Source organism: Sphaerodactylus townsendi, linkage group LG01 (assembly GCF_021028975.2).
Source record: "Sphaerodactylus townsendi isolate TG3544 linkage group LG01, MPM_Stown_v2.3, whole genome shotgun sequence".
Classification (NCBI taxonomy): domain Eukaryota; kingdom Metazoa; phylum Chordata; class Lepidosauria; order Squamata; family Sphaerodactylidae; genus Sphaerodactylus; species Sphaerodactylus townsendi.
In genome coordinates this window covers 155939877-155955224 of record NC_059425.1, presented here as the reverse complement: position 1 = coordinate 155955224, position 15348 = coordinate 155939877, and the positions used below count along the sequence as shown (strand labels likewise).

Sequence of the window (15348 nt, the reverse complement as noted above, 5' to 3'; positions counted from 1 at the left end):
AACTACTATTAAAGTTGGAGGGTTTTTGTCATTGTTGGTTAATCTTAAGTGTAGGAATGTAGAATATGTAGAATAGAAGTATAGAATATGGATTTTGCCTTACACACAAGAAGCCATAAATGTTGCTGTCATAAATAGGAGCAGATTGATTCCATAAAGAGAAAAATTGTAATTTATTCTGCTGTACAGTAGATTTACTATTCAAATTCAGTAGATTTCCTTTTTCCTGCTTATCCTGGTATTCATTAGTAAATACTTCTGTAAACAGCAACCTCAAACACACATTTTTTTCCTGAGATTATGCTTCAAATATTTTGGATCTCCAACCAGTCATTTAGAGTAGTGAAGATAAATTAATCCATTTTTCATATATTCAGAATTGCATGATTAAAATTGAAGGTAAAACAGAACATTGTTTATTCCCATTGGAAATGTATTCTATGTGGCAGACATTCAATAAATCTGCTAAAATGTCTGTAAATGGCTTCGCTAATAGAGGAGCACTAGTGCATGTGATGATTCAGGCCAGTGCAACTCCTTTGGAAAGGGATCTCATGCTAAACACACCGCATACATTATAGCAGCTACATTTTTCCAAGTATATGGAAGCAGTTTGTATCAATAATTATACTGCTGTGATAATACATAAAACTGCCATCATGTGCGTGTGCGTGCATTGACTGTGGACTTCCCCTGTAACTTCATGGTACGGGGCTATTCTGCATGGGCATCTGTCTGTTGGCCCTGCAGAGAGTCCAAATGTGCCCATCTTCTGCGCTGAAGCGAAAAGGGCTGCCCTTGAAATGTTCTATGTCCAGATCACAGTGAATAGCATGACAGTATTATTTGAGATATTATTTGCCTCCTCTTTGAGTTTCGACTGATGTCTCATCTCTGCCTCCAGCCAGAAGATTTAGATCCTTTCCAAGAAGCACTAGAAGAACGAAGGTATCCTGGGGAAGTCACCATCCCAAGTCCTAAACCCAAATATCCTCAGTGCAAAGAGAACAAAAAGGATTTAATAACGTAAGCATAATGTGAGGTGAAATGATTTTTTTTACTCTTTTCTAATCCTTTTCTCTTTTTTTTGGTCTTATCTGAACAATCAAGTACATATATGCCTTGCAGTTTGAGCATGCAGCATTTGCAGCATATAAATGTTTCAGACTGTCAGTTAAGTTTAAGTGATTAAGCTAACATGGTATCTGCTTGTCCTTAATGATGCTATATCGTACATTTTCATTGAAATCTGTTCATTTTTGCAGCTTTTTTCGGTAGGATGTTTAAATCCCCCTTGCAGACATTGCAGCTAAACTGGAAACAATGAAACTTTAAAAAGTTTTTTTAAACATACTTACTATTTTGGCTGTTTTTGTTTTTGTTTGGTGGCAGATGTCCAACACCAGGGTGTGATGGGAGTGGTCATGTGACTGGTAATTACGCCTCACATAGAAGGTGTGACTTCATTTTTTTCATGGTGGATTCTGTCTTTTCAATTTATTGTTTTCAGCTTACCTCAACAATGCTGTCAAAGTAAAACTGTTGAACGATTGTGTTAACCCTTTGAGTAATAAGTGTTGATCTTAAGAGCATGCCAAGTTGTGTTGTTGTATAAACGTCATTTTCTTTTCAAACAACTAAATTCAATTCCTGACTTTTTCCAAATAGTTAACCCACCGATCACTAATACTAATACCATTTTGTTACACTTCAGGGGGAAAAAAATCTATAACTTCAGAATTAACATTTGTATCTAAATATATTCAGAGGGTTAACTTTTATTACAAAATTCTGTATTGCAGCACTTGCCCGCCCCATCTGCTTTTCTGCATTACAATTTTTAGTTTTAGTTTTTTTTAAACGTTGTGTTTGTTTGAAAGGCCTTAGTGTTTAAGAAGATTGACTTACTTGGCTATCCTGCCCTGTCTTACAGTCTATCTGGCTGTCCCTTGGCTGACAAAAGTATTCGAAGTATGCTGGCCACAAGCTCGCAGGAACTCAAGTAAGATATAATGCCATTTTTTTAAAATGTCTGTTTGCTAAGCAATTACAAACAAACGTCTGCAGTGAGAGATGCTATCTGGAGAACTGCCATCTGATGATGTACAGAGCATGTCTTGCAAGTTAGTTACAGAACAGACTGTGACTTCTGAACACCTAGGTTATGAGCATCATCCTCGTACAAGTAGCTGATTGTTGTGATGCCATAATAGGGCTGAGCGGAAAAGAATTCTCATAACCTTTCTGCTTGCCATTATGTGCTGTAATGTCACATAGGCTACCTGGTACAGTGCTAGGACTTAAAACTACAATTTTAAACAACTTTTACTGAATTAAAGCATAGCATGACTGACTATGTTGTGAGATTCAAACAACATTGGTGAGAGTGTAGAATGGATAGTCCTGGAGCAAGCAATCAACAGTTATTGGCCATGGATACACTAAACAATTTTTGTTTACATATGTGATAGATTTTCAATTGTGTTATGTCCCTGTGGGAGAACTCTGAATATATATCTTGAAGGGAAGCAAGGGAAGATGACTTCGGTGAGCATTTTGCAAACATTCTCCTAATAAAAAAAAAAGATTTTGATTCTCAGATTAATACATAAAATTCTGAAACACTGTAATGTATTTCTCAGTTTCAGACATCTAACATTTAGCACCTAACAGCTTCAGGCCAAACTGTTTAAAAAATGAAGGGGAAAAAATCACGTGAGAGAAGAAGAATAGTGCTTTGAGTGTGAAGTTCAAAATATAGAATATCTGAAAAGGAGAAAGAATTAGAAAAGACAATGAATAATGGAACCAAAGAAGGAACCTTACATGGGTCTCAGTGGAAGCTGTCGACTGTTTCAAGTAGCATGATATCAGGCAAATAGAGAGTACCCTCCACGTGGCTTGTGACACTACAAAGAATTCTGGTACACACCCTCAGGCTGCAGGAATTAGCATACCTCTAGTATGATGAGGGCACCTTGAATTGTGCTGCGCCCCCCCATGCCACTTTCTGCCAATTTGATTAAATTATACAAATGGAATTATATGAGTGTGAAGGGTGGAAGGAAACTATGACTGACATGGGCTTCAGGCTTAAAACAGTAATGGACAGGCAGCCCAATCCAGTGCAGGGTAGCAAAGTGTGTTCTGGAAGTGGTGGGGCCCACAATGATGCATTTGCCCACCCTGCTAAGTGGCATCTCCGCCATTGAGGAGGGCAAACAGAGTGGTTTGTGTGGGTGTTCCATGGCACCCGGCTCAGAACAAGCTGCCTCCGGCCAGTGGTGGGTTCCAAAAATTTTAGTAACAGGTTCCCATGGTGGCGAGATTCAAACAGTGGCGTAGCGCCAATCGGGCTGGGCGGAGCACAACGGGGGTGTGGCGGGGCATTCCAGGGGTGGGGCAGTAATAATTTCTCTGTTACTGTAAAAAAACTCTTACTGTAAAAAAAAGTTCCTAATTTCCAGCTGGCATCTTTCTGTCCATAATTTAAACTCATTATAGCAAGTCCTATCATCTACTGCCAACAGAAACAACTACTTCTCCTCTAATTGACTGCCTGTCAAATACTTAATACTTTCAAATACTTCATTTTGTTTCTAGAAATCAAAAGAAGGATACTTTCCTTAAACAAGGAACTTTACCATATTTCTAAAACATGTATTTAAAACAGCCCAACAGGGAGAATTATCCCGTTTTCCACCTTTGCTAACCAGCGACATAAGAAACAACAGGACTTTATGATTTTTGGACCTAATGGAATTTCTAATGGAAAAGCAGACCCAATTAGTAACCCCCTCTCAGCACACACAAATAATTAGTAACCTACTCTCGGGAACTGGTGAGAACCTGCTGGATACCATCTGCCTCCGGCCCAGAAGAGGCTTCTAGCAGGGCTCCAGGGGGTAGAGCTGACTTCAGTCAGCTTCCACTGGGCTTTTGACCCAGGAATACCCCCTACCCAGCTGCAGACTTACACCACTAAAAATGTGGTGTAAGCCTGTTTGGTCTATGGGGCTATTCAGGCGGCAGGAGGGGGGTTTTGACTTCTCTCCTTCCTGTGCCACCCAAAAACCCCTTGACGGAGGGGCTGCACTGACTTTGTTGCACTTCTCCCAGCCTCCACAGAACTACCCCCCCCCCCCCGCTTGTCTGAACTAGGCTGTAAGAGATTACCTTGAAACCAAAACTGTTCAAGAAAGTGGGTACAACAAGGCCTGCAGAAAGGAGTGTTTCAACAAAAGACTAGGTAGCTTCGTCAGAGCAATTACTTAGCATTACTTCGCATCTGGAATCCAGAAAGTGAGAGATGGAGACTCACTCTGGATTCAAAAGGACAAGTAGAGGATCTGAAATATTGTAGGTTGAGTCAGTTCCAAATGGACAGGGGAAAACTGAAGAAAGTTAGCAAGCAGAAAAACCCAGGGAAACATGGGTTATAATAATTCATGAAATGAGATCTAGTAGTTCTAACATGGGCCAGCATGGGCCAGAGCACAGTTGACAATTGACTTATTCTGGCTACGCAGACATGCAGAATAACGCACTTCCAAACTGCTTTCAGTGCTCTTTGAAGCTGTGCGGAATGGCAAAATCCACTTGCAAACAGTTGTGAAAGTGGTTTGAAAACGCATTATTTTGCGTGTGCGGAAGGGGCCTCATGAGCTCTGTGCTTTGGTGTGGAGTACTATGATACTGCAATCATCTAGTTACGCTCATTTTTCTTAGTGACTATTTTTTGGAAGTCGGGTCTAGTTCGTCTGCTTTGGTAGACGTATTTTCATGTGCTGAATCACAGCCTCACATAATTTCAAGCCTGAAAGGACAGATTTTTGTTAGCAGGGAAAGAGAATTGGTAGGCTCTTGCCTGAAGAAGGTAGAGCCTTCCCTCTTTAGTCTTTATCCTGCGACATTTTATTGCTTTGGCTGAGAATGACACTGATCCTTGTGCACAGCTGACATTCTGAAAGAATGGCCAGCTTAATTGTCCTATGAGACTTTGCCACTGCAGTAGGACGCTTACAGTATTTACTGTAACTGGACCTGATTCCTCAGACTGTGTAATTAAGAGTGGCACTTCTCCCTTTCTGTTCCATGTAAAAATTTTCTCCATAAGGAACCCTTCCTTACTTAAGGGAGAAAAACAATCGCCCCGCTTCCTTGCCTACCACGGAGCAAAGCACTTAGAAGCTTTGTAGCCGTAGAAGTCTATTACATTTCTATTTATCATTAATTTTTTTCCCTTTAATTATGCGGTTCTAACTCCTTAATTTAAAAAAAAAAACCTATTTCTTAGCTACGGGCACCCTTTCAGATTATAGAGAATGGTGTGTTCTTGAGTGTGACTTGTATGATCAGCCACTTGGCATGTAAGCCAAGTACATAAAAGTCTGAACAAAGCACGATCCACTGAGAAGGAGATAGGTCTGCTCAAATATGTCTTTATCTAAATGGCACCCCATCTTTAGCAATTTTACTTTTGCTAACACCTTTTTGCTCTCTTTCTCTTTGTCTCTCACACACATTCTTTTTGCCACACTGACATTTTTCAAACAGTGCATAATTTGAGGGAATGTGTTGTTTGTTGATATTAACAGCTGAGAATTTTAGGGTGGGATTTAAAGGTCACTGTTATCAAAGTGGCCACATTATTTGTGTATGACCTTCTGAAATTATCGTTTTTGTATGAACTCAAGCAGAGCAAGAGGTCACTACAACCTTGTGCAGTAGAACTGGCTAGCTGGCAGATAAAGCACAGTCATATCCCTTTCTACATTCTTGGTCCAACGTTATAGTGCTAATTATGAGTATAAGGTCCAAACCAAATGTGAAATAGGGGTTATTATGAACGGGACTATTACTTCTTTTTCTCCTATAACTTGCAGATATACCAGGGGCGGGGGGGGGGGGGCAATTCAGATGGGGCCGATTATTCACAAGGTGTCTGCTGCACAATGGGGGTGAATGCTTGTCTCAGCAAGATTTCTTGTACAGACATCTTGTACAGACCATTTCTTGTACAGACATCTTGTACAGACCATTCTTGAGCCCTGCTTTCACTTTTCATTCTCTCTTCGGCAAGCGAGACCACATCTAGTAAGACTTTTAATTTACTTCATCGCCAGAGTGGACAGATTTACTAGTGAGTATGGCTTTGTCCTGGACATTATTCTTCCACCTATGGACAGTCTACCTAGCTCCACCCTCCCCACTCCCTCACACTGCTGTCCACACCTTCCCCCTCACCCTTGTTCCATGTTGCCGGCTCCTTCTCTAAATGCTCAATATAGTAAGAACAGGGAATTGGCTTATCCAAGGAACGGTACAAGCAGGGTCTCTTTTTGACTCCAACCTACCTCCCCCTCCCTACTTCAGCCCTCCCCAGTGACCAGGAGGGCTTTAAAAAACTTTATTTCAAACACACCTTTATTTTAAAACAGGCCTCTCTCTTCTCCTGTGGCAGCAACAGCGGCAAGAAGTGTGTGCATGTATGTGTGGAGGGGAGGGGGTAGAATATATCAGCTCTTGGACATGATTCCAGGCCTCCAAGCTTCACAGCATGTAATCCAGATAATTTCTTTGCCTGTTTCATTGGGGGGGGGGGTATTTTTAGGAAGGGCTACAATATTGATATAATTGCAACAACAGAAATATTGATATAACAGTGATTTAAAAGCTTTTACAAAGCCAGCAGTTTTGCACTACTGGGTGTGATGAGATCTGTGCCTTTAAGGTTGAGTAGATGAGTTAAGAGAACCAGGAGAAGGCCCGGGAGAGTTCTCTGTGGGAAAACTGCAGGGCCAGGAGAGAGTGCCTCCTTGCGTGTAAGCAGAAACACGCAAGGAGACCCCACTTCAAGACCACTGTGCATTGAAGAGCCCCAAGGTAAGCATTCCACACATAATGGTCCTGGGACTGTAATGAAGATTTAAGCTTCTCATCCCCATATCATTTTCCAGGCTTAAAATGGCCCATTGGTGCTATTTGCCCCATTGGAGTAAATATATGTATCTGATGTTTGGCCAGTAGGCCTGATGTGGCCATTTTGGATTGGGAATACAGAATGGGGTAAATATTTTCTTTGCACGTTATTTTAAAGAAAATAAAAATTAGAAATTTAACTGATGGAGCTTACACCAGTGTGTCCAATTCTGGCTAAGATTGCCAAATTTGGGTATGTTTGGGTGTTTTGAATGATACCTCCATAATGAACCTGGGAGGCAGCTATGCAGGCCCTTTATCCTCCATTGATTGCAGTGAGTGATTTGGGAGAATGAGCCAAGTGACCAGCTTAGCTGTTGATATTGCAAGGGCTGAAAAGGCATATTTGCTGAGGGTGGGTGGGTTATTGAGGTGCCTAATGTTGATTCATACAGCCATGGGATGGGCATTCATTTGGCAAGCCAAGTATGAGGAGACGTAGTTTTCCTTCTAATTAGATAATCATCACTCAGCCTGGGAAGTTCAGCAAAACCATTGTAAATGATACAGAATAATTCATCAAGTCACATATACCACACTACCAAGACTTAAAACAAAGGGTAAATTAATGAGACACCAGTACAGATTGCTTGCCCAGTTACTTTAATTGCATTATCGACAACTAAAGCCATCAAATATTTCACCCATCAATCCTCCTAATGGTCACTTAGTGGTATATAATCATGTTGCTCCAATAGCCTTGGAACCACTTTATTCAAATGCTTCAGGAAATACTCTGACTTCTGAGCCACACATGGCTATAAATGCCATCCTTTTTATAATGATGATCTAGAGTTTGCTCCATTTCCCCCCACAATGCTTGGGAAAGAAAGGAAACCTTGGAGGGATTCCAGGCCTCCAAGCATGATGACCTAGCACTTCAAATCCAACACTGTAGATTCCATCTTTGTGTCAGTGAGACAAACACTATTCTATGTATTGTCGAAGGCTTTCACGGCTGGAATCACTTGGGTGCTGTGTGGTTTCCGGGCTGTATGGCCGTGTTCTAGCAGCATTCTCTCCTGACGTTTCGCCTGCATCTGTGGCTGGCATCTTCAGAGGATCTGATGTTGGGAAAGCAAGTGGAGTATATATCTGTTGGAGTGTCCAGGGTGGGTGGAGAAACCTTGTCTGTGAGTAACAAAGAAGGCAACCAGGTCAATAGTTGAGGGCATCTGAATAGAAGTATGAGTAACAATGAAGACTATAGCCTGGGCGTAACACTGGAGATAGCAAGGTCACTGGTGGGAGCATCTGAATAGAAGTATCCTGGCCTTTGTTTCTTTTTCTGTATTAGAGTAACCATTAGCCTGTAGAGCCCTGTTTAGGTGATTCAATTCAATTTGCGCGATGTACTTTGGTACATCGCGCAAACAGAATCTGTGAACCTCACCTCCTACAAGATGAATTGAATCACCTAAACAGGGCTCTACAGGCTAATGGTTACTCTAATACAGAAATCAGAAGGGCTGCAAGACCAAGAACAAGCCACGTGAACAAAGATAAAGAGCCATCTAGAGGGAAAGTGTTCTTACCATACATCAAGGGAACCACTGATCGCATAGGAAAAGTGATGAAGAAGCACAACCTACAAACAATCTACAGACCCACTAAGAAAATTCAACAGATGCTACGTTCAGCAAAGGATAAGAGGGATCCTTTAACTACTGCAGGAGTCTATCGCATACCCTGCAGCTGTGGACAAGTCTACATAGGAACCACCAAACGCATGCGCTGAACCGCATTATCAAAGAACACGAAAGGCACTGCAGACTATTTCAGCCAGAAAAATCAGCAATAGCAGAACACATGATAAACCAACCTGGACATAGAATATTATTTGAAAGAACAGAAATTCTGGACCACTCTGAAAGCCACTACGTCAGACTACACAGAGAAGCAATTGAAATCCATAAGCACATGGACAATTTTAACAGGAAGGAAGAAACTATGAAAATGAACAGAACTTGGCTGCCAGTGTTGAAAAATACTAGAGTCAAGACAGTGTCTAACCAGCTCCACACAAACACAGGATGACCATAGACAAAAGAAACAAAGGCCAGGATACTTCTATTCAGATGCTCCCACCAGTGACCTTGCTATCTCCAGTGTTACACCCAGGCTATAGTCTTCATTGTTACTCATACTTCTATTCAGATGCCCTCAACTATTGACCTGGTTGCCTTCTTTGTTACTCACAGACAAGGTTTCTCCACCCACCCTGGACACTCCAGCAGATATATACTCCACTTGCTTTCCCAACATCAGATCCTCTGAAGATGCCAGCCACAGATGCAGGCGAAACGTCAGGAGAGAATGCTGCTAGAACACGGCCATACAGCCCGGAAACCACACAGCACCCAAACACTATTCTCTCGTTCCAAATGCTCCATCAGTGAGATGGCTGACTTGTTTTACACACTACAGAAAAGATAATCTTAGGTGTCATAGCTGTACTGGTGGCATATCTGAGAGAGAGCAAGATACTTTCAACATCTCTCTCTCTCTCTCTCTCTCTCTCTCTCCATGGGTATTATATCTGAGAGAGAGCAAGATACTTTCAACATATATATATGTTGAAAGTATATGTTGAAAGAGTGTGTGTGTGTGTGTGTGTGTGTGTTGAAAGTATATTCTTTCAGATATTGTTATTTTTTTAAAATCAGAAATACTTTTTAATAGTAAAAGTAACAGAAGTTTAAAAAAAGAAACAAACAACTTTTCACTATCAAAATGATTTTCTGAATAGAGATAACCCCACATATTTTCAACAGTTTTTCTGCCTGTGTAAGTAGGGTATTAAATTTGGAACATCTACAATATTCCTGAACATATTCCTGGACATTGTCATTAAATCAACATGACCGTGAGAGACTTCTGTATAGATCTTTTCAGCAATTTTTAACAATTTTTTTATTATATCTGAATATTGCAACAAAAATATGCACGTGTTCAGTAAACATTATTAAGTTAAGAATTACTGCACTACATAGTTCTATTGTTTCCAAATTGTTAAATTGTTAATATATTGTTATAACTAAGTTTATCATAAAAACCTAATAACTATTAATCAGCCATTATATAAATTGTTAAAAGAATTGTTTTTAGAGAGAAGGGGGAAACACTCAAATGGTTATCATTAATCACAAGAATGTGAATTATCAATCTATCTTGCCTAACAATTTCATGCAGGAGTTTCCAATATTTTAAATGGATTCAACCTTTAGTAGCAGCAAGTAGGGCCCCTATTTAGCTTGTAGTCGTGGTACAATGGGAGAGGTGTGTTTAGGAGGAGCAGCAGTGGCGTAGTGTTTAAGAGCAGGTGCATTCTAAACTGGAGGAACCAGGTTTGATTCCCTTCTCTGCTGCTTGAGTTGTGGAGGCTTACCTGGGGAATTCAGGTTAGCCTGTGCACTCCCACACATGCCAGCTGGGTGACCTTGGGCTAGTCACAGCTTCTCGGAGCTCTCTCAGCCCCATCCACCTCACAGGGTGTTTGTTGTGAGGGGGGAAGGGAAAGGAGATTGTAAGCCCCTTTGAGTCTCCTGCAGGAGAGAAAGGGGGGATATAAATCCAAACTCCTCCTCCTCCTCCTCCTCCTCCTCCTCCTCCTCCTCCTCTTCTTCTTCTTCTTCTTCTTCTTCTTCTTCTTCTTCTTCTTCTTCTTCTTCTTGGTGAAAACAGCTGCCCATAACTGCTGTTAATTCTAGAAGAGAAAAAGATAGGCTGCCTGCCTTTTCCCCTTTCTTCCAGACCTAACAGTATTGTGTCAGGAAGATTGATTTCTGCTAGGGTTCTCCTCTGTAGGTACAGTCAATCCATTTTTACACCCAAAAGGCTAATTCACTTGTCCTAAGACAGTGATGATTTTCAAATCTTTATAATGTAATATACATACCAAAATGCTTGTCTTATTCACCAAAATAAATCATTCAAACTTACAAGTAACTACAGTGTTTACAATACCAAGATAATGCAATACAAAAGACAATTACAATACAAAAAAACTTACTTTTTTGAAATAATTTTTGAAATAATGTTAACAATATTTTTTATTAATGTGCTTCTCTAACTTTTAGGTATTGAACCTAATTGAAGGGTTTCTGAGACCAAACCTCCCAAAGTTTGGTTAGCCTAAGACAAAATATACCTAAGCCAAAATATGATTAATAATTTGATGACTGACAAGTGTGCATGTTGTTGTTTAATTGTTGAATAATTTTAAAAAAAACCTGCCCAAGCCAAAATATGGTTGATTATTGACAAAAGTGTAAATTGTTAAGATTTCTTTGTATTGGTGAATGATAAGACAAGCATTTTTGTATGTTTGTTATATTATAAAGATTTGAAAATCATCATTGTCTTGGGACAAGTGAACTAGCCTTTTGGGTGTAAAAGTGGATTGACTGTACCTTTTTAGTGCTCCCACCCCATAATATTTTGAATAGGGTTCTCCTCTGTGGCATAAGGATTAAATCCCTGCTCCCCTTCCTGCACCATAGCCATGAAGCAAATCAGAACTCCACACAGGGGCTTAATTCCAGTAGAACCTTATAGAGGATGTTTCATTTCTTAAAATTCAAAGAAATGGGTTTATGAATCATCACCCTTTCTTATTATAAGACTCTACAGGGAGCAAATCTCTGTCAAACAAAGGTCCTTTCCGCACGGGCGGAATACAGCGCCCCAGGGATGGCAAAAACTCCATCCCTGGGGAGCTGTCCGCACAGGAGGTGCTGCTGCATCGCAGCAGCACCATCCTGGCCGCCCTGGAGCAGTGTGAAGCTGCCGCTGTAAACCTCACTCATTGAGCAAGGTTTTTGCAAAGTGACGTATTCCCGCCAGTGCGGTGCAAACCGCACTGGTGGGCCGCCGCCGCTTTTCCTGTCGCCTCCACTGACCTTCCTGTCCAGCATCACTCTGGAGAGCTGCAGAGACCCGCCCACGCTGCCCCTGGAAGTCAGAGGGCAGCGTGGATGGGTCCCTTCAGCCAGTGGTGGGATTCAAAAATTTTAATAACAGGTTCTGATGGTGGTGGGATTCAAACAGTGGGGCCGCCACACACATGCACCTCCAGTCCCTATTGGGCAGGGAGGTTGCTTTAGTAACCCCTTCTCGGCACTCAGAAAAAATTAGTAACACTTCTAGAGAAGTGGTGAGAACTGGTTGGATCCCACCTCTGCCTGCAGCCCTCCATAGTGCCACTGGACAGGAAGGTCAGTGGAGGGGGCCAACCGAGAGGTGGATCCATGTGGAGCCACATCTCTGGCTGGGGGGGAAATTGGGGCCACTTGCACGATAGCGTGCGAATGGTCCCCAAGCCTCCACCAGCACAATTCATGCCAGTAGAGCTGAGTTTCTGCGCGTCTGCTAAAACAGCCAAAGTGTAGTTTCTAATGTGTTGAAAGGAAAGCCACCACACCTGGAAGCAACACCATAAGAGACTCGACAAAATCACCAGTGCTCAAACAACGAGTCAAAAAACGCTACTTTTCGAAACATTCTGAGGTCTAATGTTCAGTCTCTTGCATTTTACAACAAAAAGAACAGTGAACAATATTGGGGAACAGCTGTGAGCTCACCACCACGTTTGAGAGTCTGACACTACAAACCTGGTTCTAAGAACCTGGATCATTATGGAATGGTTGAAAGAGGGCACAGGAAGTAATTTTGAAGAGAAAAGTGGTGAGTCGGAGAATTGTTTAACTTTCTTCACCCACCTTTCTCCAATATCGAACTTCACTGTTGTAGATTAAATATATCGATAAAATAGCATCATATTTTTATTTGGAATAAACAGAAAACTAACATTAGCAGGGGGCAGCCTTTAGAATTCATCAAAAGTCTTCATGAGGTTGGATATTAAGCACAAAAGGGAGACTGACAAAAAGATGCTGCTGGAAACAATTGAGAGCCATTTGTCATAGTTTAAGGTGGAACAGAAGAGACATACAGCCTTAATTTGGTTAGGTTGCACTCTGTCCAGCAAAGATATCGGATTGTACTAGAGGCTAGAAGGTCAAAGACTTCCCCTTCCATCTGAAAATGTAAATACTAGCAGATCTGTTTCTAGCACTAACTGGAAAACATGGGTTCCTTGTAAAGCAGAAAGTAGAAGTAAAGACAAAGGTAGAAGCTAAAAGCAAAGAAATTTGTGGTAGCCTTTATATTACCAGTTTTAAAGTGGTACACGGGGTAATTGGTAAAAGCTTCACTTGCTTTTGTAGTCTCATGGTTTAATGGCATGCTCATTTTTCTATTCCATGATGACCCAGGTTCTCAGAGCCTGTCCTGTCATTAAGTAATAGAAGTTCATCTTCTTCCAGTTCTAGGATTCTACTCTAGGCTGCACTTGACTTGAATCCAGTGGAGGATTTCTTTAAACAAAAATGGGAAACGATTTTTGCAATTCCTCCTCTCACTGCAGATTGGAGTCCCCTCCCCTTATTCTGTTCCTGGGGGGTCATCTGTCCCCTAGGAACAGCTTTTCAGGGGGCATTTTGTGCTGAGTTGGGCAGGGGGAGACTGGGGAGTCCGTTCTGTCAGTGGAAGTTACTGCTGCATCCAAGACATTGTAGGAAGAGTGTATGTAGTATCTCTTTCTTTCTGTCTTCTTGTGTCTGTCCTTCTATAGATTTCTTGCTTGGATTGTGACTGTGACCTTGATAGTTATCTAGTTCATATAAGCAACCCTTCAAGCTAACAGTAAATGCTATCTTTTTTATTTTGGTTTGTGGAAAGGAGAAAAGGAATCCAGGAATGGTGAGGATATCAGGGCTGAAAGAAAAGAGAAGATAGTGGAGAATGGAATGTAGGGTGGAGTAAAGCACCCACTCCCCACCAGTCCTTGGCCCCACAAGTTCTCCTCTGTGGCTAGCACTATGGCACTGGGCCATGGTTTTCCTGGGTTGAGGCTGCAGGGGAGAAAGAAGGAGAGAAAACTGAAGGTGGGGGACAGATAAAGACTAGCAGAAATGGCATCAAGAACAGAGGACAGGCTATTGAGGCTTTTCAGGAAGGATAAGAGGAAATAGTGGGGAAAGAGAAATTAGATGTCCCCCTGTAAGTTCTTGAGGATCCGCAGCTTGAACCAGATAATAATCAGGTTGCGTCTGATTTATGATGACTCTATGAATTAATATCTTTCAAAATAACCTATCATTAATAGCCTTGCTCATGTCTCACAACATGGGGGCCATGGCTTTCTTGATTTAGTCAGTCTGTCTCATTTTGGGTCTTCCTTCTTTCCTGCTACTTCCAACTTTTCCTAGCGTTACCATCTTTTCCAGTGACCCTTCTCATAATGTGGTTTCTCTCTCTCTAAATCTGCTTCACAGGGTTGTTGTGAGTATAAAGTGGACAAGCGAAGCAGGGATGTAGGTATAGATTTTTAGGGGGGCTGGGGGTGTGGCCATGTCTCTCCAAGCCCCGCCCCCAGCCTCAGTGCTTATAAAAGCAGCTCTCCAAGGCCAGGGACAGCAGACTCCCCTGCCCCGCCTTCCCTGCCCCCCTGGCTGGGCTCCCAGCCGGCAACTGGCAGTCCCTTCTGCCCTCCCCTCCGGGCAGAGGTGTAGCTAGGGAAAATGGATTCTGGTGCAAAATCTGAGTTTTGCAGGGGAGGCCCCATGGGTAGCCGCTGTGATGCTGGAATCCACCCCCAAACAGCATCATTTTCAATGGTGTTTAAACTAGGGAGCCCAGATTCTCCTTTTAAATCCACCTTAAAGAAACAATCTGGGGTTCCCAGTTAAAACAACATTGAAAGTGATGTTGTTTTGAGGTGGATTCTCCCCTACCCTGAAACATCATCACTTTAAATGTTTAAACTGGGGGCCTCAGATTCTCCCTTTAAATCCATGCCAAAGGGGGTGGATTTAAAAAGAGAATCTGGGGAAATTGGGGGGTTCCTGCTGTCAGGGGTGCAATTGTTAAGCTAGCAGCACCAAACTTTCAGTGTATCTTTAGGAGACTCTCCTGATGATACCACCCAGGTTTGGTGAAGTTTTGTTCAGGGGGTCCAAAGTTATGGACCCTCAAAGGTGTAGCCCCCATCTCCTATTAGCTCCCATTGGAAACAATGGGGGTGGGAACACCTTTGGGAGTCCATAACTTTGGACCCCCGAAACCAAACCTCACCAAACATGGGTGGTAGCATCAGGACAGTCTCCCAAAGAATCCCTGAAATTTTGGTGCTGCTTCAGACATGTAATGGGGTGGTTAAACCCGGGAACCCCCCCTTACCTATGTTCTTGAAGGGAAGAATGATGCCAGCTACTTTGGATCCCTTTTGGGGCAAAAGTGAGGCGCAATTTAAGTAAATTTAAGCTACTTTAATTTAATAGAACTTTTATTTTGTTTATGTCCTAA

At 41.9% G+C, this 15348-nt stretch overlaps 1 protein-coding gene across 19 annotated transcripts in view; it reads left to right on the top strand.

The window, feature by feature from the left end:
* MYT1L (myelin transcription factor 1 like) overlaps window positions 1-15348 on the top strand; it is a 429027-nt gene that overhangs the window by 357327 nt on the left and 56352 nt on the right. For 14 of the 19 annotated variants that reach the window (XM_048497977.1, XM_048498053.1, XM_048498045.1 and 11 more), the window contains 3 exons: window positions 905-1026; window positions 1393-1455; window positions 1934-2002. In XM_048497977.1, coding sequence (XP_048353934.1) covers window positions 905-1026; window positions 1393-1455; window positions 1934-2002 — 254 coding nt within the window. The remainder of the gene's footprint in view (window positions 1-904; window positions 1027-1392; window positions 1456-1933; window positions 2003-15348) is intronic. The other 5 variants (XM_048498109.1, XM_048498029.1, XM_048498116.1 and 2 more) reach the window with 1 other exon arrangement.